At 36.5% G+C, this 24,456-nt stretch overlaps 1 protein-coding gene across 4 annotated transcripts in view; it reads right to left on the reverse strand.

The window, feature by feature from the left end:
• Positions 1–2,293: 2,293 nt before the first annotated feature.
• LOC142349030 (interferon-induced GTP-binding protein Mx-like) overlaps positions 2,294–24,456 on the reverse strand; it is a 73,844-nt gene continuing 51,681 nt past the window's right edge. For 3 of the 4 annotated variants that reach the window (XM_075400440.1, XM_075400438.1, XM_075400439.1), the window contains 2 exons: positions 20,937–21,174; positions 2,294–3,504 (listed from right to left, as the gene is read on the reverse strand). In XM_075400440.1, coding sequence (XP_075256555.1) covers positions 2,900–3,504; positions 20,937–21,174 — 843 coding nt within the window. In that variant the 3' untranslated portion in view covers positions 2,294–2,899. Of the gene's footprint in view, positions 3,505–19,195; positions 19,487–20,936; positions 21,175–24,456 lie in introns of those variants that run through there. The other variant, XM_075400441.1, reaches the window with a different exon arrangement.

Below are 24,456 nucleotides of genomic sequence, written 5' to 3' on the forward strand. Positions count from 1 at the left end.
GGTCCGAAGATGTTACCGCGCAAATGATCGATGTGCTATTTCCAGTGAATCTGTTTAATTCTGTAAACCTATACAGCAAGAAAGTATTGCCTCATTTTCTCAGTCAATCAGATTCGAGTATTTAAAATGCAGATAAATTACATTCTATTTTACGTAGATGCATTCCGTAGCTTTTAGACTAAAGTTTTTTAGGTTTAAAAAAGGGCATCGGTGACCAACCTGAGCTTAAAATTGGCTCAAACCTGCGAGCAAATAAAGATTTGCCGAGCTCTTCTCATTTCTGTTTGCCTTCGTGTTTTGATGCATACACCTGACCTGTTAAAATGCAAAAATCTTTTGATTTACATCCAAAATTCTGTACAAAGGCAGCAATTACTTACGGTCAATTGTACAAAAACGTTACGTTATCCTTAAACTACGTTCCCCACAGCGTTCCATCAATTCTTACTGTGTCTGGTGCAAAATTTTGTTCCGTGTGGCATCCATTTAACAGATCACGACATATCTTTCAAAGAAGAGACTCGCGTACCAGTCTCCTCCTTTCACGAACACGGGATTGATTACTTTGGTCTATTTTGCGTTACCGTTTGTCCGGCAACCGAAAAGTTGGGATTTCTCTTCCCCTGTCTTACTACTCGTGCTGTTCATTCCGAATTTTTCCCGTCCATTGACATTAGTTCCTGTGTAATGGGAGTGAAGTGGTTTTTCTCGCAACAGGGTACGATGGCTTTGATTTGGTCAGATAAAGGTACGAACTTTATTGGTGCTGAGAAAGAATTTTTTTTAATTTTTAGAAAAATGGAACCTGTTCAACATTGTCAAGGAATTTGCATATAAGGCCATTAAGTGGATGTACAATCCACTCAGTGAGCCACACCAAAAAATCTATACAGCACAAAAATATTGCGTCAGTTTCTTAGGCAATCAGATTCGAGTATTTAAATTGCGCATGAACTACATTCTATTTTACGTCGATATATTGCTCAGCTTTTAGGCTAAAAGTCTTTAGTTTTCAAAAGGGCGTCAGTGACCAATCTGAGCTAAAAATTAGCTCAGAAATAAGACCTGCTAGCAAATAAAATTTGATTTGCCGATCTCCTCTCAAGTGTTTTTGCCTTCATGTTTTGATGCAGATAGCTGTAGCTGACTTGTTCAAATGAAAAAACGTTTCACTTTACATCCAAAATATTGTTTGATCAGCTTTTTGATGGTTGGCTGAAATTTATTTGACTGTAAAAATGCAGTTGACTGCAACTGGACTACATAAACTATAGTTGTTGTATACCTACATATTAATTTGGTCTTTAGCTATATGCATTCGTGGATTAGTTTTTTTTAAACCAATTTGTAATTATTGAAATCTCTGGCAGAGACAAATAAGTGTATCATAGATTAATTATTTAAAACTTGCAAAAAATCACATTTTGGTTTAAAAGAAGTAGATTGAAACAATAGCCACACACAGTTGTATAATGACATTAAATTCCCCCGCTTTTGGGAGAAATCAGATCCCTGCAATTAAATTTAACTATTCGATTTATTATTTCCGCACGAGTTTTATTTATGCTTACATAACAGCAACTCAAGACACCAATGAATCTCTCCCATGCTTCTGTCAGATGACCCGTTATACTGACATGATATACCAGATAAAACATTTGTTCTGACAGATTCAACCAGATAACACTCTGTTTTGAAAACCAGATAACATTCTGCCAGAAATTTGAAAATGTCCATTTTTCTGCCAAATCAGGTAGATTCCGACAATTTGCTTTCCTCGCTCAAGCGGTGAAGAGAAAATTACTGCTACAAACAGAAAAAGCTAAAAAAATAATAAGATTTACAAAACTTATTAAAAATACTGTTAAAATGGCTGTGAAGGTATCGACGGAAATGTTTGTTAGATTTGTTGTCTTCAGCGTTGCATTTTTTTATTAAAGTTACCGTATTCATCGCTAAAACCTGAAATTTTTGCAGGCAGTCAGTGCATTACCGGTGATCTTTATCTTTTTCTAGCGCTTTCTAGCATTGACGCCTTGACCTCTGTGAACAATTTTATTCTACCGCTGATCAAACAATAGTCGCCATTTATTATTGATTATCTTATCGTTATTTATTAAGAATTATTGGTATTCGTTGTTGACAAGATAATCCAGGTATTCAAAGACCATGCATGCCTTCACTTCCGACTGGGACCTCAAAGCTGCCGGATATTCAAATTTTTAGCCTCAGTTTTGCACCTCTGATGTTGATCGCAATTAGGAGTCTAGTGCAACCGATAACTTTCGAAAAATCGGAAATCAACAATTTTCATTTGTCAAAATAGGAAATTTATTGTAACAAGAGATAATATAAACATAAATATTGACAGAAATTATGTTAACAGTTAAGCAGAACTAAATATAGCTAATTGGATATTAACATTTAATTTTGACAATAAGATACTTAATGCTTATCATTTATGAACCGCCAATGCGCCGAATCAACTACTCATGAAGCCATGAAACTGGTTTGATTACATATTCTGAAATTTATAGTGAGTAATCAGTGCAACTTTGGTGACATAACTTTTATCATTATGAAATATCTTATAAATAGATGTTAGTAGTAAGATAATAGGGTACTAAGATAGGGGGGGGGGGTTATCCTTCGAATTAATACGTGTGATAATAGGGGGTTATCCTTGGCGGCGCTACATGTAAAACAACGGCCGTGCGTGATACATGTAAACTAGCTTTCTTCCGCTTTTATTCCTTTCCCTTTGCGCCTTTCTCCGGTTTGTTAGATTTGTAAGAAAAGATTGAATTGAAACCAAACTAAACACTCCAAACAAATTAAATATTTACACTGTGTATTACTACACGCAGTTTCACCAAAATTGCATGCAATTAAATTGGCATTAGCGCCGTCTTATTTTGCGTGCTGGTTCTTCTTCGCTGCTGCTTGCTTCTTCAGCTTCAAAGTTTATGAAGGGGTTGTCAGGAGAGGAGCTTTCACTGGAACTGGCGTCAATATCTGCAATATCGTCAGTATCAATATCAGATTCAGTTATCTGCTCAGTTACTACTAATCCTGGGTCGGGAGTCTCCCAAGAGCTGGTGGTGGAGTCTGGCACTGAGAGAGCGGCTGTTGAGGAAGTTTGGGACACTACAAAGTCATTATCCCATTCTGGACTAGAGCTGAGAAGTAAGTTTGAGTAACTGTCATTATCCCACTGAATATCATCATTACCCCAATCAATTTCATCCACACCACAATCAACGGTCTCATAATGTCCAAAGGGTAGAGTTTTTGTTCCGCAGGGTAGAATAAACCTTTTGTTGTCGAACGCTGAAAGGCATATTTTGTTGGTAGTAACAGTTTCCAATACATGATGATCGGACATTATTCGTGTGTTTTCAGTGCGAAGCACGTTCCCTGTCGTCAGTGTGCTCAAGAAATCATCATGCCGGAGACGTTGTTGAGCGGCCTTTGTTACTCCTTTAGCCGAAAGTTTTCGACAACCTAAAGAAAAAAAAAGCCTTTAATCAAGTCTTTATATGTTTACTAACCCCTATGTATATAATAATAAAACTAATACCATTCAGGAGCCTACTAACAACCTTTGTAATTTAAAGATAGAACTAACATGCATTAGAAAAGACAAAGAATACTTACTTTTTGAGAGTATTGAGTATAGTTTCGGCTTTAAACACACAAACTCCGTAATAAAATCTCCTGCAAATTCGTCCTTAAACTTGAGGACTACCCGTTTATTTTCCGTACTGTATAAATAGTGATCACTCGGATAATTGGAGAAATCGAATTCACTAACAACTGAAGCGGGCTTTCTTGCTAATTCCTCATAAAAGTCTGTACTCCGGATTTTATATAGTAAACTATCCGTGTCACTATATAACAAACGACAATCAAAATGAGCGCGCATTGTGAAGTAATGGAAACTGTACATTTGATACTTGGCCAGATCAAGTATAGTTGCTCCAATTATTGTTGGGGTATTCCAATAAATCTTTCTAGCGCGGAAGGACAATGCGGCCAGGTTAACTCCGAATATCATGAACCGATCAAACTCAAACTTTGAAATGGAACTCAGAACTTGATCAGCATCTCGTGCAATGGTAAGCTTACTTCGTCTGCGTTTCGATTCGCAATTCTTACCATATACTGCATTGTTCATGAGCTTATAAAAGTTCTCTTCGAATTTATTGCTGGCGGCTTGACGTTTATTACTGTTGAGTGTTATATAGGGTGCTAACCAATTCGCTTGTTTGAACTGTAGGACACGGTGTACTTTGGCAACAATTAATCCAAGACTAACGTATAATTTGAGCAGTTTGTAATGCAATACATAGTTCTTTTTGTCGAATAGCGTTTGAAGCAACTTTTTAACATTCGAGCTGGGTAATCTGTGTTGTTCTTTTAGCTCAAGTTGATATTCGCCCAACCAATCATCTTGAACAATTTCTTTGGTAGGGGCAAGGGGAAAATCTCGGTGGTCATCGTGTAAGTGGACAGGGTAATTTAAGTCTACTTCAAGAAAATAACCAACTGAAGCGTCGTTAGGGGTATTGAGGATTTCGTTAAGGGTAATTTCTACGTTGAAGGCGAATTCCCCCACTGGTAGCATGTCCATTTGCATGACACCTCCATAGAGATCATTTGCGTCTACACAGAGCGCAAAAGTTGACTCCTCAGAGGGCCGGTAATCCGATAAATACTTATTATTTGCAACAAAATGACGCTCCTCGTAAACAGATGTTACTCCTCCTCGTATTGCCGGTTCAACCATGTCCAAATGTTCTCGTTCTGTCATCAGCTCAATGTTTGCTCTGCATATCTTTAGTGACGCTTCTTTTGCCATATTGGGGAGAGTGTAGAAATGCATGCAGTCGAGTTTGTATGTTCGAAAGCTAAGTTCACGGTGAAACTCACATACACAAGCTAATAATGCGCAGTCAAGTTTAAGGTATGCGTCATGATAGTCTTGTAAAGTTTTGCACCCCAATAACGTCCACATTTGGTTAGCATGACCTAAATTTTCTTCACTAACAGCCAATTTTCCGCCTTCAAATGTATTGCGCCATTCTGAGAGGGGTGGTAGAGATTGCTCAGAAAACTTTGTACGATCACATACATAAGAATAAGGATAATATCCTTTTTGTTTGAGTAAGTGTGCGTTTTATTCCGAAACCGAGGGGAACATTGCTTTCATGATATCGAAATGTGTGTCAGGTAAAATTTCTACAAGTTTTTCCAGCGAACTGTTCATCATTTTGTACGAATCAATGAATCTTAAATACTCGTAAATTTTTTGTGTTCTTCCTTCTTGAGTTGTAATAGTATCAATCAGAACTCCGAATGTCATTGATATGTATTTCTCATCTGTTGACGGAATGATTTTTATTGTTGTGGTAGACTCACAGTTGTTCAGAGCAAGACAAATATGATGTAAGTCATAGTTTTGAATGTTATGACCGACCACAGGCGTAAAATTGAGATACCGTCTCGCTCGATTACACTTTTTGTGTGCCCAGCCCAAGAATTGGCCACTAAAATGACAGTGGTCTAAATCTATGCTCTCTTCGGGGTCAAGCTCGCTGTCAAATGGTTCTTCGCATATCCAACAGTGTGTAGCGCTCTTTTTGTCCAAGCTTCTCCGACTTCCGTTGTAGAAAGGAAACTGTTTTTTGCGTTCATGTATGTCCCTTGCTAACGAATGCAGCATTCGAACAAAGTTGCCCATACAATCTTCTGAGCTGTCCACATGATGAAAATAGGGAACGTTCCAGTGATGATCAACAACTGCCAAAGCAAATCCACATGGCTCGTGCTTTTCAATCACGCGTGTTGATGATTGGTCAGTTGCTGCATCACATCCAGCGACGGGTAGAAGAAAAGATTCAGAGTCAAAATAAATGACCAGAGGAACAAACCACGTAGCAGAAAAATTTGAGAACTTGTATTCATTTTTATCTGGTGATGGCATTTGAATAACTGCAGGGGCATTTAGATAACAATTTTCAGTATGAATATTATAGCTTTCCAGTCCATCACGACACAACCAGAAACAATTACGACAAATGCGATAACCAAATCTGAATTTCAGGTCTCTAACTTTACAAACGACTTTCACAAGGTCAGTAATGAGAACATAGTGATAAATGTCGGCATCATAAAGAAGTAAAAGATCCATAACAAAATCTGATTCAAAAGAGGAGACTCGTAGAGGGTAAAGTTGTACTTTATCGTAACCAAAGACGTTGATTGCCACATCATTGAGGGTTTCAAAGGCTTTCATTTGCTCAAATCCCATTGGCATTTCAAATTCGCCTACAGGTTGGTGAATGTTCTCTTGCTGATATGTTGCTGGGGATGTTTTGTCAATATGATAGTTCCTGTCATCTCTATCAAGACTGATTCCATGATGCGCATGATACGCTGCCACGAAGCAATAGTTGAAACAGTTGGCATCGTCGTGGTTTCGAATGTTGAGTAATCCGCTACAGTTTGCGAGCTTATGGGGTAAGGCAAGATAGGATGAGCCGCGAATTGATCGGTAGCGGGCAAATTTGATGTCAAGTTTGATTATTTTTTCAACAACCCAACCACTTCCAGATGAAGCAAACGTAGACAAGACAGCCATCATTTTCTCAACCATGCTCCAGTACAACTCGTTTGTGAGATCCTCTACGTAAATGGGCGTCATGAGGGAGTTGGCATAAATTTCAATGCGCTCCTCCGTTTCGGTTGCGTTTTCATCTTGATGCAGCTTCAATAACTGTACTTTTACCGCAAATTGTACTTTCTGTGGTCCTTGGCTCAGCCTTTGCTCAATTAGCGTTGCAATTGCAGATCTTTGATTGAGCATGAAGCTCTCAAGATCTCTTTCAGCTGTGTTATTGACAATTTCATAAGTTTGTAACACACCGTTGAAAGCTGTCTCCGCTGTAGCTTCTTTCGGTTGGTATTCAGGTCCAAATACGGGCAGCGAGTGAAGGGAGTTCATATGCTGCGCAAACAAGTGCGCATCATTGAATCCCATGAAGCACGATCGGCAGCAGTTTGTAAACTTCGAGTGGCAAGTTCGCATATGCTGTTCCAATTCAGACAGTTTCCGTGAATTGAACACATAGGGAGCAGTTGTCAACAGGAAGGCCAACATCGTCTGGATGGAATTTATGTTGATGTCTTGAACGGTTCCCACGAGTGCTAAACGTAGCGGAACAGAAGTTGCATGAATAGACCATTTCTAATAGTTTTGATGAATTTCAAATTCTAACAGAACTTTGATAACAAGTAAATAACTCGGAAATGACTAAGCTTACCAAAACTGAAACACGAATGTAATTTCTGTGCGCGAAATTCAAAATTTCAAAATGCTGCAATCTGATTGGTCGGTTTTGGCGGTTACCTTTATTTCGAAATTTTGTTAGTTATGAGAGAAAAAAGATGTGTTTTCAACTCTCCATTGCAATCCTATGCCAAAATATATCACCATAAGGAACCCTACAGAGTATTGCTGATCATTTTTTTTTCAAAAAACGTTTTTGGAGAAGCTGGAAAAACATGATAATTTTTAAAATTGTAATAAAATGCGCTATTTTATGCATTTTCAATTACGGGTGGTTAGAGTTGTCCTACGTTCTTAAGTGTGATGAGCAAAAAAGCTCCCCGTGCCCAAAAACATAGGACCCATAAAAAAAAATTGCTCAAAAATAAACAGAAAAAAAAGTTTATTTTTCTGTCAATCAAGTCATTAATTAACAATTACATGACAATTACATGACATAAACATGTGTCTTTTTTCTGAGGCCTTTTTTGATGACAGCTGTTATGAGATAAATTTGCACTGAGGACCCATCAAGTCCAAAAATGTGAAGAAAGCCGATCTAACATCTTTCCTTAGGGTACTTCATACGCTAATTAATGCCAGATGTTAATGTGACATTGATTGCCAGATGTTTTGAAAATTGGTGAAGGAGCCATTTTTTGATGATGATGCTTATGAGCAATAATGTCAGGCATCAAGCAGTGATTACAAAACCGTTGCAAAAATTTCAAATTTTTTTTCTAGTAATTAGTAATTAGGTTAATTAACCCTTAATTAGTCGCTAATTAGGGGTTGATTATCTCCATAACGGATGAGTAAAATTTGACAAGTGTGATGAGATGTTTTGTACTTCAGAGTATGCTGAGGCTTACTGAGCAATCAGTTTCATCCCAAGTATTTTTTGGAACCGTCTTTTTTGGGGTCAAAGGTCAGAGGTCATGTATCAAAAAAAACTTTTTTTTAGTTTTTTTTTTGTTTTTTTTAACAAACATGCTCTTTTTCTTTCAATTGATTCCCAAGTAACAAATGGGAGGTGATTCTAGTGTAAGCTGGAGAGCGCATCTACTGAATTAAGTGTTAAAAATTGACGTCTGAAATGCATTTTTTCAAAATTTTCCTTTGATTATTTTTCAATTTTTGAAAATTTCTTCAACTTATGAATTGAATTTGGAAATCAATCCATGCTACAGCTGTGGTATGGAGTTTGCATGTTATTAGCGTCAATACCGCTTACTCTAAAATATGGCTATATCTCTTAAATTTTATGTTTAATATTTAATGTTAGCAAAAATTTTGTAGATTGAGAAGTGTATTTATGGATATAGTTCACACACCACGTCATAGTAGTTGCAATAATTGAGTGTTTGTTAGGAAACGAATGTTTACGTCATAATGAAAATTCTTTCTGAACATGTTCGAACTTGATCAGTTGCGAAATTTTAATTTCTTTAGCTCAGCAATTTTAAAACTACAAAAACAGATATCAAGAGTTAAATTCAGCTTTCAAAAAGTTGAAATCACACTTTATTGAAACAAAATCAAGTTAGCAACTCACTATATAAAAGAGGTTTGTGGTGATTCATCAAAGTTTTTTAAGTCAATCAAATAAGTCCATTAAAGAATTCTCAGGTAGCCGTTTCTTTGGTGCATTGCAAATCTTTGGAGTGTCTGTAACGCCAAAAACACGTGCTGGTTCTGGTGTTTGAAATTGTGTAGCTGAAAGTAACGCTGTATCAAACTGGTTTTCACTGAGCAGAGCGGTAGAATTGTTCTTGTGAATTCCCGCAAAGAAAGATGGACTAGATGTCGGCGTCAAACTGGGACTCGGATCAACTGCTGGTGTTACTGGCAAGCTGGCTGAATCCAATTGCGATTGATTTTCTGGGGAGCAAGGTGATGACTTTATGCCCCACATGTCAGCTAAGTTTTCGCAAGCTTGATAAGCCCCTAACTGGTTTTCAAACAGAGGCACACAGTCGCAATCGTAACGAAACAAAATTCGTTTAACGTCGTTAGGTAGTGACTCCATGTCAAAATGTTGAAATATTGGCAAAGCTTTTGGAGGTAAATGTCCCCCTGATGTAATAACACTGCATTCTGCTGGTTCTGTCTTCTCTGGTAAAGAAGCAATTGCGTTAATGAAAAGCTTAGGTATCAAACAGTGCTGGTAAGTTTGCCAAACATCACCTTGTCTCTTCTGTTGAATCAGCACAACAAAGTTTTCGAACACTGTCTGATAAACCAATGTTCGCTCGAAAGAAATAACAGATTCAGCAAGTATTTGAACTGACATAATTTTTTGCACAAATTTTAGGAAAGAAATTAAAACCAATTTGATAAAAGACGGTTGAAAAATAATGTTTGTCTGGTAACGAACTTTTGAAAGAAAGCAAAGTGCACTGAACGCAAGGTTTAAAGAAAATGAATACCTAGTTCTAAAGTTGTATTGTACAACGTGTAATTCAACAGTTTATGTCTGGGGTCATAATTGGTTTTAATTTTGGTAGTGTATATGCTCTGTTACATGCTCTACATTTGTTATTATACATGGGTTGATACAGTCTATAGTTTGTACTAACTCAATTCTTATCTAGAACGTATTTTATTATTAGCATTTCATTGTACACTGGTAAATGTTTATTCTTATCACAATTTCCCTACTGCTGTAGGTTCACATGTGTTTCCAATTTTAATACACACCTAGGGTCACATCTGTTCCAAGATATAAACATATGGACAATTCCAATAAACAGTGTACACTGCACTGCTGGTTCAAATACACACCTAGGGTCACATCTGTTCTCTCTAGAGAAATAAAACATATGGCGCGCATATAATTTCAATAAACAGTGTACACTACAATCGTCGATGACGTCAAAAACCCACCCAGGGTCACATTTGTTTTCTCTATAGAACCAAAACATATGGTCCACATATAATTCCAATAAACAGTGTACACAGCACTGCTGGTTCAAGTACACACCTAGGGTCACATATGTTTTTTGTCTTATCTCTAAGGTCACAGCTGAAGTTAATTATACAATATTTGAACAACAGACAGACTCAAGTACGCCATAGGCGTACTTGAGACTGTATTCACAAATCATTTGGATTTAATTAGGCAGTTTGACGACACTTGTTTAATCCCAACTTGCCGCACCCTTTGAATTGTAGTTTTACACATTATAACACTTGAAAGTAATAAAACAAGTTGCACACTATGCCTTTCACTTCCACTAAAGACACAGAGTTTGGAGATTGTTATTTCGATATTTCCAAAACTGATAAGCGCTTAATCAGGGCAACGCTGAAAACCTATGAAAGGACAGGGACATATATATTTCTGAAGTTGTTCAAAAAAGCAACAGACGATTACGAGTTTGAACAGAGAATTTCCTTAACTCTTGGAGAGTTTGAAAATTTGGTCAGTTCAGCTAGCAAAATACAGAACTCAATGACTGATCAGCAGTCATCGCCAAAACCACCACCAGCGAAGAAACCAAAAATTCAAAAAGAAGTTGTCAACAACGATGGTTGAAGCGATGTTTGAGCGTTCTCCAGATTACTTTAAACAATTTCAGAAACAGTTCAAATTTATCATTGTGGAAGAGAAACCTACCTTTTCTATTGGAAATTGTTATGCAGTGTGTGCACATTTTGATTCCGAATTTTGCAATTTAGTAAGTAGCCATTATCACCTTCTGATTGATACAACTACATTTGAAAACGAAACATTGAGACGATTTCAAAGCTTTCCTGTGCCTTGTGTTTATACAGCTTTCAAGTTCTTGTTTTGGACTGCACCAAATTTGGAGACTAATGGAGATGTGATTTCAAAGCTTAAATTAGCAATCGAATTCAACAGTTCTGCAGAAAAAACTGATTCACAGTCAGTGCGCAAACGACTACCAGCTTTTGCTAACAACAACAACAACAACACTATCGAAAAGCAGCTCTGCAAAACAAACAAATGTCTATCCCAAAACGAGTGCCAAGATGCCAGTAGTTGCCCAAAAGACTATCTACAATTGTCGGCCTCCATCAAAACAAATTCAAACTGATTTTGTTAATAGTGAAACTTTACGCAGAGTTGAAACAATTTTGTATGGTCCTCATTCTGGTGCTTTTTGTCAAATTATGGATATTTTTTTGAGTGGATATGGAAAATTGAATATTGATTCTGATTTAGTGAGTGTTCGTTTTGTGTATGAAGAAAAAGTAAAGTTTTGAAAAAAAAAATAAATTTTTCAAGTTAGTAAGGTTAGAACATCATATGAAAAGCAAAACGAATCAATTCATTATCGCTAATATTTACAAGTTTTTGAGCATTGAAAACAAAATGAGCAATATAAATACAAAACAGTCCAAAAAGTTTAGAGTTTGCATTTTGAATTGGTTGATTCTCCAAGAGTTGATAGATATTGTGATTGTCGCCAACAGAAATTACTCTTTGATATAGGTGTTTGTACAATGAAATGGGCCGACCAAGGGGATCGGCAAACAGAAGTTGATTGTTCTTTCTGCATAAAACTAACCAGTGGGTGCCAATATTTTCAGCAATTGCTGCATTAACAATAAGGAAGCTGTTTCTGTTCATTTTTTCCGGAAAGTTGTTGGCCGCAAACACGCCATGAAATTTGTATTTAAGAGTTTTGCAGCCTTGGATTAAATCATTAATATCATCTTCATCCATCATTAATTTGTCAGAATGTGATTCTTTGATACTCTTCTCGCACTATCAACAAAAATTGTGCTCGCTTTTTCACCAATAATGAAAATCTCTATATTGTTCGGTAGGGCCGCAGAAAATTTCAACTCAATAGAAATTGACGAATTTGTAAGCTCAGGATGAATAAAATCATGGGATGCTTGTTGGGTGCTGGTCAATTCAAAAACCATTATGAAATGGTTCGGGTATTCTGTCAAACTTATTCCATGACCATTGTCGATGTAAGCTAAATCCGATATTGTATTAAAGTAGAGACGTTTGACATCACTTGTTGATATTGGACTGTCTGCCACAGGTAAACCGTTTCGGTAAATATAAATCTGCTCAAGGTCGAATTTGCGGAAATTAAATGGATTTTGTCTGTTGTTTCCAAGAAACGCTTCGTTAGTATTCAGACAAACTGCTAGTCTACGAATCGGTTCTCTGGCAAAAATATCTTTTTGTTTCCAACTGTGGAGACCCGTTGATGCTAGAAATGTTTTTGTTAGAGTCTCCAAGTATGGATACGAAGCTGGACTTGTTAACAAAGTTTTTTTTATAGCCGATACGACATCATCGTTCAATGTCATCTTGCGCACATACAAATTAGCTTCGACAATTTTTACTTTGTAGTGCTTGGCTGCATCGTCAGACATTATAACAAAATCATCTATTGACCGCCTAAATGCAATGCGAAGTGTCACACCACTTAGCAAATGTTTGTCACAAGTGAAAAAGTCAATTGCAACTTTACCGTAAAATGTGCACTCAGCCGATTGCCTCACTAAGGCTTTCCTTCTGTTCACTTCTCCAGTTGACAGCGCTCCTGGATTTTCTCGTAGGAACAGCCCTGACATGCCAACCAGGTGTTTTTTGCATCTTTGTTATGTGAAAATTCTGTTTCAATAAAACTTTTATGAGCATAGTTTCCGTTAGCGTTTGAAATTTTTAGTCCATTAGCAGACACTGTACAGTCAGAGAAGAGTGAATGTAAAACATTATTGCAAAAATAGGGAGCATCTGTCTTCGTAACATCTGTTGCTGCTCCTGCGTCATATCTCAAATCAGCTTCTGATAACTGGACAATTTTACATTTCACTTCCAAGAAAATTTTCTGTAAGTCAATAAAATTATTTCGGTCACTGGCGACTTCAAATTCTAACATGGGTCCATTTGGACTGTAGACTGGGCCCAACTTTTGACAAAAACTACCATCGAAAGTTACTAAGAGAGAAGGTTTTTCGAACAAATCCAAAGAACTGTGAGTTGCCTCTGATGGTAACAAATTAGCGATCATCGTTCACTCTGGCAAAAAAATCTGACCGACTTCTTTTTGGAGCTCTGTGCGTTGAAATGGTTTTTTTGCGTTTGTTGATTGCTTTCTGTGGCTTGACTCGTATTGAATTCCTCCGACGTGAAGTATTTCGGCGAGATCCTTCTGTCTGTTTTTTGACAGTTTTTGAGATTGTATTTTTAAACGCCTGTTTAGGAGATTTTTTGCTTCCGACTACATCCAAAATCTCTGGAACACTTTGTTTCAATAGCTCTTTCCCGATACGCTTCGCTGTAGGCAAAATGAAACGACGTGCTAAAGGTAGCGCAACACGTCCAATGCCTGCAGCTAGAGCTCCAAAACCACTTCCTCTTTGACGATAATGTCCAGAGAAGTGAGACAAAGACGTTGCTTGATTGGCATAATAAGAATCCATTTAAGGGGAAAATTTTTTGAATTGTAGTGTTAGAATAACTTTTCCAGTTCCCGAAAAGGGAACTAATTGTCCTGTTTCCGTTCTCAGTTCAATTGAAATCGATTGAATTGTGTTGGTTAGGAGCTTCTTATAGTCTAAATTTGTAAAAACTATCCGATGAGTGGGTTCAAGCTCACAAACACTACCGTTTTTCAGACGTTGTTTTGAATCAATGACTCGCAAAAGAGGAGCCTTAGTGTCACCGACGTATTGGTATTCAATTATGTTGGTGTAGATGAAAATTAGATGTTTTCCAGCACAAAGGTCAGCTGGGAACTCCCCATAATAAGCTTTCGTATCATCACTTTTCATAAACCTGTTCGCATTGGGAATCATTTTGTACCCAATGTGTATTCCATTAACGTCAGGAATACCCTTAAATCCAATAATGCTTGGAATTTCTTCGCTGGGAAACGTAATTCCCTCATACTTGCCAAACAAAATTTCATATTTCCCAGAGCTCTTCAACTCTCTGAATGAAAAATGGCGCAGGCCAATTGTGCGCTTAACTGTAGCAAGAAGTTGAGCCACTGTATCAAAGGTTCCTGGCATAAAACTAAATTGCTGTCCACTATAAGGTCTAGAAATAACATTGGCTCCCGAAGAAATCTTTTGGGAATCTTCAAAGTCTTTTAAGTTGTACGCAATTAGATTTCCGTTTACTATGTTTTCTATTTTTGTTGGGAATATGATTTCACTTAGCGCCACTCTCCAATCACCTGCAAGTTGAATTTCGTCATTGAAAAAATTCCGAATTGATGCAAGTGTATTTGAATCAAATATTTCCATTGAAGCTGATGAAACAACGTGAACTGTAAACTCGTCTTCAAACCGGTTGTTGGACATTTCAAACAAGAGGGAGCCTGACAAGTTGTAATTCTGGTTGGTAAAATTTTCCTTGAATTGGTTCCTTGTCTGCGTCGGCTAAGGTGTATGTTGGTGGGCTTAATGTCGGTATTCCCGTTATTTCAAAGACTTCGTCTGTGGATGATTGCATATAACTTTTCCTGAATGCTTTATCTTTTTTAACTACTCTCACAAAGTCTCCAATGTAAAACTTGGGCTTCTGAGTTGAGCTTGTTTGTGCTGCCAATGACACTAGTCGTGGCACATCCGTTTTTGTAACTTTGTTAGGAGCAATTTTTGTTATTCGATTGACTCTTGAATTGATTGTTTTCACAAATTGGTCTAATTGGTCAATGTAGCTATAGGTCCACTTTTCTTCAAGATACCGATGAATTATCTTTTTGAGCTAAAGGTACTATATAAATGAATTCCACGTTTGGTACACAATTGCTTGAATGCTCCAAGAAATTCTGTACCATCGTCAACCCATACTTTTTCGGGCTGTTTGTTTTTGATCATCATTTTGAATGCTTCAGCTGCTTCGGTTGCATACTTTGTTTTCATTCGTTCCACTCGTAACTATCTTGACAAACAATCAACCGCTACTAGAAGATACTTTATATTGCGGTTATACTTTGCCAGTTTATCAACGTGTGCCAAATCCAGAGACCAAATTTCGTTGATGTCTTTTACAAAAACTTTAAGCCTGGGAAATTTTAATCGAATTGAACGGTACTTTGTGAAAGACGGCTTTGTCTCCAAATAGGACTGAATTTTACCTAGAGGGAGCTTGCTTTGCGTCTGTAACCGCTTTATGCTTCCATACGATGCTGGTCCTTTTAAATAAAACTGATCCAATTTTTTTACTTCAGGAAAAGAAAGACCACATCTTCTGACTGGTCTCTTCTTTGTCTGTCGTTTGGTCCGGTTCTTCTTTATATCTTTTTTGGGTTGGTTTCGAGCCAATGTGTTGTTCTCTACTAGAGAAGAGCTCTTGCCGACTGGGTTGTTCTCTAATTGGGAAAAACTCTTGTTCACTTTCAGACGAGGCTTCCAAGATTTGCTTGGCATGTGTATTTGCAACAAGATGAGGTGAGATATTAAGAGCAATTAAAATTTTGGAGTATTTTTCAATGTCAATTTTTTTAGTTGGTTGCTGCAGATTGTACAGAAATGTTGAAGCTTTAATGCCCAGTCCTTCTTTATTTACGTGAAGAACGTCGTTCGACTCTACAGTTACTGTTTCAGATTGGTTAATCAAGTCAAGTATGATTTTTGATCTTTTGATTTGGTTTTTATTCATAAAATCTAGCTCTAACAATATGGAGTCTTCGCTTTTTCTTTGTTTTTTCACTACTGGTTCAATCTCGCTGTCTTCGCTCATGGGTTCTGTTTTTTCCTCTTCTGCTGTTTCAATCATTTTGTCTGCAGTCTCAACTGGTTCAACTGCTTTCTCTGGTTTTTCCATTGAATTCGACTGGTTTCTTTGCAAAAGAGACAGCTGTGCAGCTTTCTGTTTGTAAAAGGGATTGTCCAAAACTTCTTTTTTTACCGGTTGATGTGAAGCAAACATTCGTTTTGGAATTAAAATGAATTCTTCGGTGTGCATTACGATTTTGTCAAATAACGATAACAAGCGAAACCAACAGTTTTGACCAAATCTGTTTCTCTAGCAAAAAGTTGCCTCTTTTCTTTCAAACTTGTTTGTCTAGACAATAGTTTTCTGAATGATTTTTCATAGCCTTGCACAAAACTTTTTCGTATTGGAACATTACCATTGACAATGTTGAGCAAACATTCGCAAAGGAATTTAATGAAATGATTTGGAGCTCTCTCTATCTTCTCTTTTAGTTTTGTGTCCGATATGTTTAGCAGCCGCCCCAGCATACAAACTTCTTTCTCTCTCATCGCTTAAACTTGTAATAACGGCTTTAGCTGATGGCAGATAAAAAATTGATGGTCCTGGAGGGACAATATTTGAACAGTAGCGCAAGACGTCTGATGTTTTGGGATCCAAATCAATTAATAAATGACCAAACGGTTCTTTAGTTGACAGCTCATAGCTTTCTTTTAAAAATTGAGAGTTATTCAACTGTCTACCAATAAAAGTAATCTGTTGTGTGTCACGTGGTGATTTAAACAATATGATATGTGTTGTATTTAGATCAATTGTTCTGGACCATCTGCTTTGCTGGAACAAATTGTGTTTAACATAAATTACACTGATGTTTCTGTGCCGCCCTGCGGTTGCTAATTTTGAAAATTCTTTGTCATTAAAAATTTCTTCACATGAGTCATCGAACACAAGGAGGCAGTTGTCTAACTCTGAAATGAGTTCAAAATTAGAGAATTTTTTAAAATGTATGTTCAGTTTCTTCTCTAACGATTGGAATTTGGGCTGATCGTGCTGATAAAAATAATAAATTGTTTGAAATTCTGGGAAAAAAGTGCCAACTAATAACATTTTGAAAATGAGCTCAGTTTTCCCGCAACAAGATGGCCCGCAAACAGCCATGAACAACCGGTCAGAGGTGGAAATAATTTTATTTATAACTTTGGAATTGGAAGAGCGTATCCAATTGTACAAGAGAGAAGTGAAAACCAAAATGTGGATTCTTCACAGTCGAGACTGAAAAAAACCAACTTGGCGAGAGACACAGTTATAAGAAAAATTATTATTAAGATTTGTGTAAAGTATACAACCTCTGATCGAGGCAATCTCGAATTGCAAAACCTCCAAGATCGTCTTTCTTGGTGGTCAGCGTCAAAAACCATGTCAGTTATGCCTCCGCCCGAATCTAGTTGATCTTCGGTTTGACTCATTTTGAAACAAAATTATTCAGAAAATGAATTGCTTTTCAAGAATGTTACATAATTATTCAACAATAAAGAATTCATACAAAACATATCCAGAGTCGTTGTCTCCTTGTTTGTAAGTGATTGTATGGTTTGCATTCATCGAATCTTGTTTATCTCTAAAAACAATTGACTCTACATTGTTCTCTTTAATCAGCTGCTTGATTTCATCGGGAAGAGTCTCATCGTCCAGAGACATCAGAATTGGCACTGCACGCTTGGGCGTAGGTAAAGGGGTTAGTTTCAACCTTTTCATTTTCTCTTGTAAAGACATGGTACAATTGAAAGTACTCCAGTAGAGAAAGATACTTCTTGAAAGCTTCTATTTCAGCACCAGCACACACGATCTGCTGTTTTCTCAAAACTGTTTGCCCTCTTGTGTCATTTTTTTCTTCCTTGATAAGAGTAACCGTTAACTGATTTTCAGGCGTTATGCAACTGCAAACTGTCAAATTTGGAGACAAATTCACTTGAAGTAGAGACGGAGCTGGTTTCTCCAACCGACGATTCATTCGTCAGCCACTTGTAAAAGAGTTTTGCCTTCTTATTGGCACAATGCTTGCTTCTTTGTCGTTTTGGGCAACTCAATGCATGTAATTTACAAACTGGTGTCTCCCGATATAATTTCAAGTGTTCAATTGTTGGGCAAAACAAAGTTTCCAAGTTGATAACGTTCCTGTGTAACAGCTGCCGTAAAGTTTCCGTTTTTTCTAATCCTTTTGCGTAAAAATCAGAAAAGGGAAATCGAAGAACTATAATTTGAAAAATCTGTTGCAAATAATGATAAGGGTACTCTCCTGTCTCCCACGAGAGACCATGAAGAAATTTAGATACCCACAGGAAAGATCTTTGCTCACTCGAAGAAAGTATGTTAAATGAGTTTGGAGGTAAAAACGAAATTGTATCGTTGTAATTTTTGGTAGATACCGCAAGTTCTTTTATTATAAATCCAGATTTTTTACTCCTAAAGCCTTCAAAATCAAGAACAACTGCTCCAGATTTCAACATTCCAGCAAATTGAATAAACTATTTTTGAAGGATTTTACGTATAAACAAAAAGCAATTCCAGTCACATGACCAAGGTACTCATTTGTGACTGAACAAGGTAATACGTAGGAATAGCCTGGACCCTTTTCACTATATTCATATACAAAACCAGAAGCGTCGTGAAGTATCGCATGCAGTCTCAAAACTTTGAACGATTTAAATTATTTGTCGAGGGCTGAATTGTCGATGCCAATCAAACCACCATAGGGTCGTAGTTTCAAAGCTATATCTAAATCAATCTCAGGATCCAAATGAAGACAAGTAGCTAAAAAGTATAAAAACCGTTCACCGTATTGTGAATATTCTTTTTCGATTTCCTTATAAGTTTCGTGAATACTCTTCAAATCAACTGTAGCAATTGTAGCCATATGATTTTATGAACGCTCACTCAAAAATGACTCTAGCCAGGCTTTTCCGCCCAAATCAACCTACATGCCAATTTACATGTATCACGCACGGCCGTTGTTTTACATGTAGCGCCGCCAAGGATAACCCCCTATTATCACACGTATTAATTCGAAGGATAACCCCCCCCCCCTATCTTAGTACCCTATTATCTTACTACTGATGTTGAATATATAAAAAGAGATGAAGAGTCCCCAAAAACTGTCTTATCTACAGATTTTTAGAGACATCTTAAGCGTCAATGGGTACTTTACTGCTCCATAAATAGGGTTTTAAAAAGAAGTGATTAAGAAGTAATAAACCAATACTTTTGCATTTAGCTAAAATTTTTGAAAAATAATCATATGGTGCCAAGTTCAGCCTTGATCTTGAGGAACTGTTCTTTCCATTTCTGGATCAGTTTATCCTGCATGTCCAGTTCTTCTCTCCGCATCTCGTTTCTGGACTTGTTCCAGTTCAATTTCAGGAATTCAGTCAAGTTGGTGCCAATGTTTTCAATCTTTTGTTGTACCTCGTCATTCATGCACACCAGAATGATCGACGGGACTGGAATATGAGAATTACCAAAATTTCTTTCATATTTGAAACATTTTGGCTCATTTCTCAACCCATATTTATTACTAAATTAAATCATTCCTCGTTGAAAGTTACTTCAGTTACTGGTAATTAATCAATCACATGTTACTGATAATTTTTTGGCTTGAAGTCTACATTTTGATGCCATGCCAATGTGGAGAGAATATGAAACAAAACAAAATTTGTGAAAGTCCCCAAGCTTTCCCGCTTTTTGAGATTTTTATTCCGATCACATTATAATGCCGCACACGATAACCGATCACATTAGCAACCAATTCAAATCAATAGTCGGTTTCGGTATACAAATTTTTCTTTTCCAGAATTTTAAGAAAAAAACAAACACTTGCAACAACAAGAGTCGTAGTATAATCAGGATTGCATATCTTTTTGGTCAAACCACCCGCGTCGATTTTGGATGATAATTTTGCAAGATCTTGCTCATTACTAGCGTCTACGGATAACAATTTTTGCGAGAAAATTTACTCAATTTTGTAAAAAAAAAAGAGGTTTTCCCCTCTTAATGCATTGTACGTCTGAAACGTACTTACAGACTTCGAGAATGAAAAGACACTTCGTGCCCTAAATGGAAATTTTAGTCAGTGTTTTTTACTTTTATACTCGCAGTTGAAAAGTTGAATTTACTTTCCGCCGCAAAAAAAATACTTTTTGCGGAAGCGCATTCCACAAAGAATTGTGCGGCAGTTTAATTGCGGTATAGTCCCTCATTTTTGTAATATTAAAAGATTAAATTGTTAAAAGGTTAAAATTTTGTGTCATGCCTTTACCGCCGAACTTTACTATAATCACATTTCTGTGGATGTATTCTCCATTTTAGGTTATATAATTGCCGTCAGCAAACAAGTTAAACGTAATTTAAGATCTTTTCACGTTGGGTGTCAAAAAGACGGTGGGAATTGCGAGCCACATTCTTTGTAACTAGTTTTTATTTTGCTACCGGTAGACGCTTGTAATGCTAGAATGCATAATCTTGCAAAAAAATTCTTGCAAGAGCTTTCCAGCTTAACATCCGTTTTGCAGGAATCTTGCAAGATTGACATCTAAATCTTGTGAAATTATTTCCATGGTATACATCTGAAAAGCATCCCAAGAATCCAAAAACAATTTTTGAAAAGCCAAAAAATATACAACAAAACCTCCAAAACCATGTTATAGGAGGATTCTGAACAATAGTATGCACGAACTAGTGGAAGAGAAACAAACCCCTTGTTTTCTCCAAAACAAGAAGTTTTCGCCAAACTTGATACATAGTAACGTGCTACACTACAACACAAAAAATGTAACGGAGTCGTAAACACTCTTGGAAATAATATCGCCCATAACTCACATCTTTCTATTCCATCAAAAACATTATTCCCTTTCAGAAAGAAAACTCAATTTTAAGCGGGGATTTTACGCTGACCTGTGTTTGAAATCCTATCAAGCGCCATTGTTCGCAGAATTTTAAGACCTGTGCTGAAAGACACTGTCTTTTCAGCTCTGTTTTCTGACTCATCATTACCATCACATCCTCGAGAGCTCAGAATTTCGCCCAAACAGCCCAAAACTTCACTCAGTTCCTCTGTTGTGAAGTCCACTTCCTCGGCCTCCTCTCCCGCGTCTTGTATCGCATAGTGCAGGATTCCCATTGCAGTTGCCATCTAATTTCGAAGAATGAAAGGAAAAGGAAATTTATTTAATTTTCCCCAAGTATGAAAACATTTTGGTGCGAGGCAAAATCTGGATTATCAACATAGTTTCCCGATTTTAAACTGATTTGAAAAACACAGGTTAATTATTCTTACTTACAATTACATTAACAAAAAAAATTCTGCTTAAGAAAAGGCAAGCAATTCGCTTTGATCATTCTGACACGGGGTTGTTCCGTTGACCATTTTCATAATCTCCGTTTTGATTTTTCATATCACAGTGGTCCACCAATTTCTACAAAAACTGATTTAAAAAATCTCAGACAAAAAAAAAACAAAAGACTGATGCATTATGATGACACATTTATAGAAGCGGTTATTGTCATTAGATTAAAGCAAACGTTTCTACATGAGATGATTCAAGGTTTTGGTACAAAATGAGGTTCGCATAGAAGTTGATCTTTAACTGGTTGAAAAGAGGTTGCAAAAACACCATCACTCCGAATTGCGTTATACAAAAACTATATTTTGCTTTAGTAATTTTTATTCCAATTTTTGTCAGTATTTTCCACAATAACTTTCGACAAAGTGCCAATTAGACCAAGATGAAAGAACTTTTCATAAATTCAATAAAACTTCCTCTCAGTACTATTTGCGCGTTAAGACGCTTCGATTACAGATTATAACTTAATCGTTTAAGGGAATTTAAGAAAAGTTGGCTTCTCAATCGGATTTTATGCGATTAATGGAAATAACTCGATAACTCGAAAATTATAATAATGAAAGCAGTTTGTTTGAGAGGGACGGGTTCTATTGTTAACACTAATTTTTACAACTTGCGGCGGGCCGCAGTAAATTGAAAACTGCATTAAATAGAGCATCTCTACAAAATTTAGAACCATTGTTATGTCGGGGTCTTTTTGCAAAAAAAAAGTCATGTAGTCTAAACATCGATCGCAAGTTTTGCTGTTTAGTAAATTCCGGATGTCAACATACAGTCGAAACAATTCTAAGAGCATTGCAGCCATTAGTATTTTAACCCACTATATATTACCAATACTAGCGCTGTGAACCGTCAATACTTGTCTGGCAGCGCACCGCAAATTTACACTGCCATTTATCTAGATCTAAACCCAATTTTTGATTTAAATAAGTTTACAAGTGCATTTAAGCGCAATTTTTAATTATAAAAAAACACTAACAAAGCGTAGGCTTGCACAGTGCTCTTTCCAAGCATTCAAATATTTATTCTATAAGATAATTGAATGCCTACAAATTGGTTGCTCTTTTGAATGCATTATCGAAACTGAAACTGCTTCTTCATACCACTTTGACCTCGCTAAATTAACAATTTTATCTTCTGAAACGTTATTTTCATTGAAAAAAAGTTAACTCTATAAAATATATACTGAACTTTACAAAGAGAAAACTCATTTATTAGAACATTTAAGTTTGCTCAAATCCGTTGATCAAAAAATTACTGAGCTAGGCAAATTTGAAACACAAGCTTCTGATGTTGGGAACACCATTACGACGGATTTACCACAGCCTCAAAGAGAGATTCCGGTGAGAGAATTCCAACCTCTACCCCTCAACCCCACAATCAAAAATCTGGTTCTAACTGCAAGCATTTTCTTGAGAACAACTTGCCACAAGATGTGGAATTTCTTTCATATTCTGGAAGCTCGACAAAAGAAAAAACTGAATTGTCGAAAAAAATACAATGATTGTAAAATTTCAACTATTACATCAAGACGGCACAAATGCAATAAGCAAACAACCACGGGAAAACGCCCAGGCTTTGTTCAATGATATTATTGAAATGCACATATCGGTTATTAATAAGAAGCCATAACACAATTTGGTCTCAGTAGCCATTACTCTACGACAGATGCAATTCTTTATACCGTTGAAAACATTAGGTCACAAGAAGATAAAAATGATTGTGTTGCATCTTTGTTCATAGCTTTATCGCAAACTTTTGACTCCATTAGCCATCAAATTCTCTAAAGATAGAGGATATAGGGTTCTGCAGAGAAGCAAAAAAGCTTGTTTCGTCATTCAATAAAAATTGAGAACAGCGAGTACGTCTTAAAAATATCTACTCAGACTGGAATTAATTGAAACATAGGGTATCTCAGGTTACAATACTTGGACCATAACTATTTCTAGTCTACACTAATGATGCCAACATTCAAGAAAAATGCAAAATAGCTCAGTATGAAGACGATACTTTTATTTTCACAAACAGTTCTAATTTAGACTTAGCCAAGAACAACGTCAAATCAGCAGCAGAACATTCGGAAAAAAATCAGTCAACATAAGATACGGTTAAATGTTACCAAAACTGAATTCATGATCTTTCATAAATCATCTCAAAGTGAAGTTTCATCAAACAAACAAATAACGGATGGCAATACAACTCTCAAGGAAGCAATAGTCGTTAAATACGTAGGTGTTAAATTTGGTAGTGGTCTCGAATTTCATGAGAAATTTAAGAACATTCTTGGTAAAATGGCAGTTACCATTAGAACACTTTCAATCATTGCTCAAAAGCTACCCCATATGACTAGTAGATTGGTATTACAGGAATACCTTGTCATGTCACATCTAAACCGGTCTGAGTGAAGAACTATATCCCTCGAAAAACAAATCAATAGGGGATTACGAACTTGAATACGAATTGGATACCGTTCAAGCATTACCAATTATAAACTGAAGCACAAAATATTACCTGTAAAGCTAATGCTCGATAAATTGGGCTTCAATAATCTGAATAAATTTCTAAATGAACAGCTGCCTTTCGCCCTTTAGAACTCACACACTTGAAATTTGAATTCAATAGAAGAACATACAAGCTCTCAAAGAATAAAGCTGCCTAAAGTCATGAAAAAGCAAATTTCTTTTTCTAAAAAACCATTAACTGGTGGAATGGTTTACCAATTTGAATGAGGAACAAAACACTTTGCAAAAAAACTTTAAAAAACTCTAAATAATTTTTATCATGAGAATTTTTCATCCTACCCAAATTTAGTCAAATTGGGTAAATGCTGGAACGACTTCAGAATGAAAGACATATTCTGACATAAAAAACATTTAAAATATGACCTTGTGTTGTTTCAATTTGTCTTTTTTCGGTGAAATTTGACTGGAGTTTAACTGTCTGATCTTTACAGCTCTTGCACTTATTACACGACCATCAGGGAAAGTGTTTATATTAAACATTTTGGAGCCAAAGGGTCGCCGAGATTAGCTCGCAAACTGTTTACAGAGTCCTTAGTATCCACTCGAATC

Source organism: Convolutriloba macropyga, chromosome 11 (assembly GCF_964194025.1).
Source record: "Convolutriloba macropyga chromosome 11, txConMacr16.3, whole genome shotgun sequence".
Classification (NCBI taxonomy): domain Eukaryota; kingdom Metazoa; phylum Xenacoelomorpha; order Acoela; family Convolutidae; genus Convolutriloba; species Convolutriloba macropyga.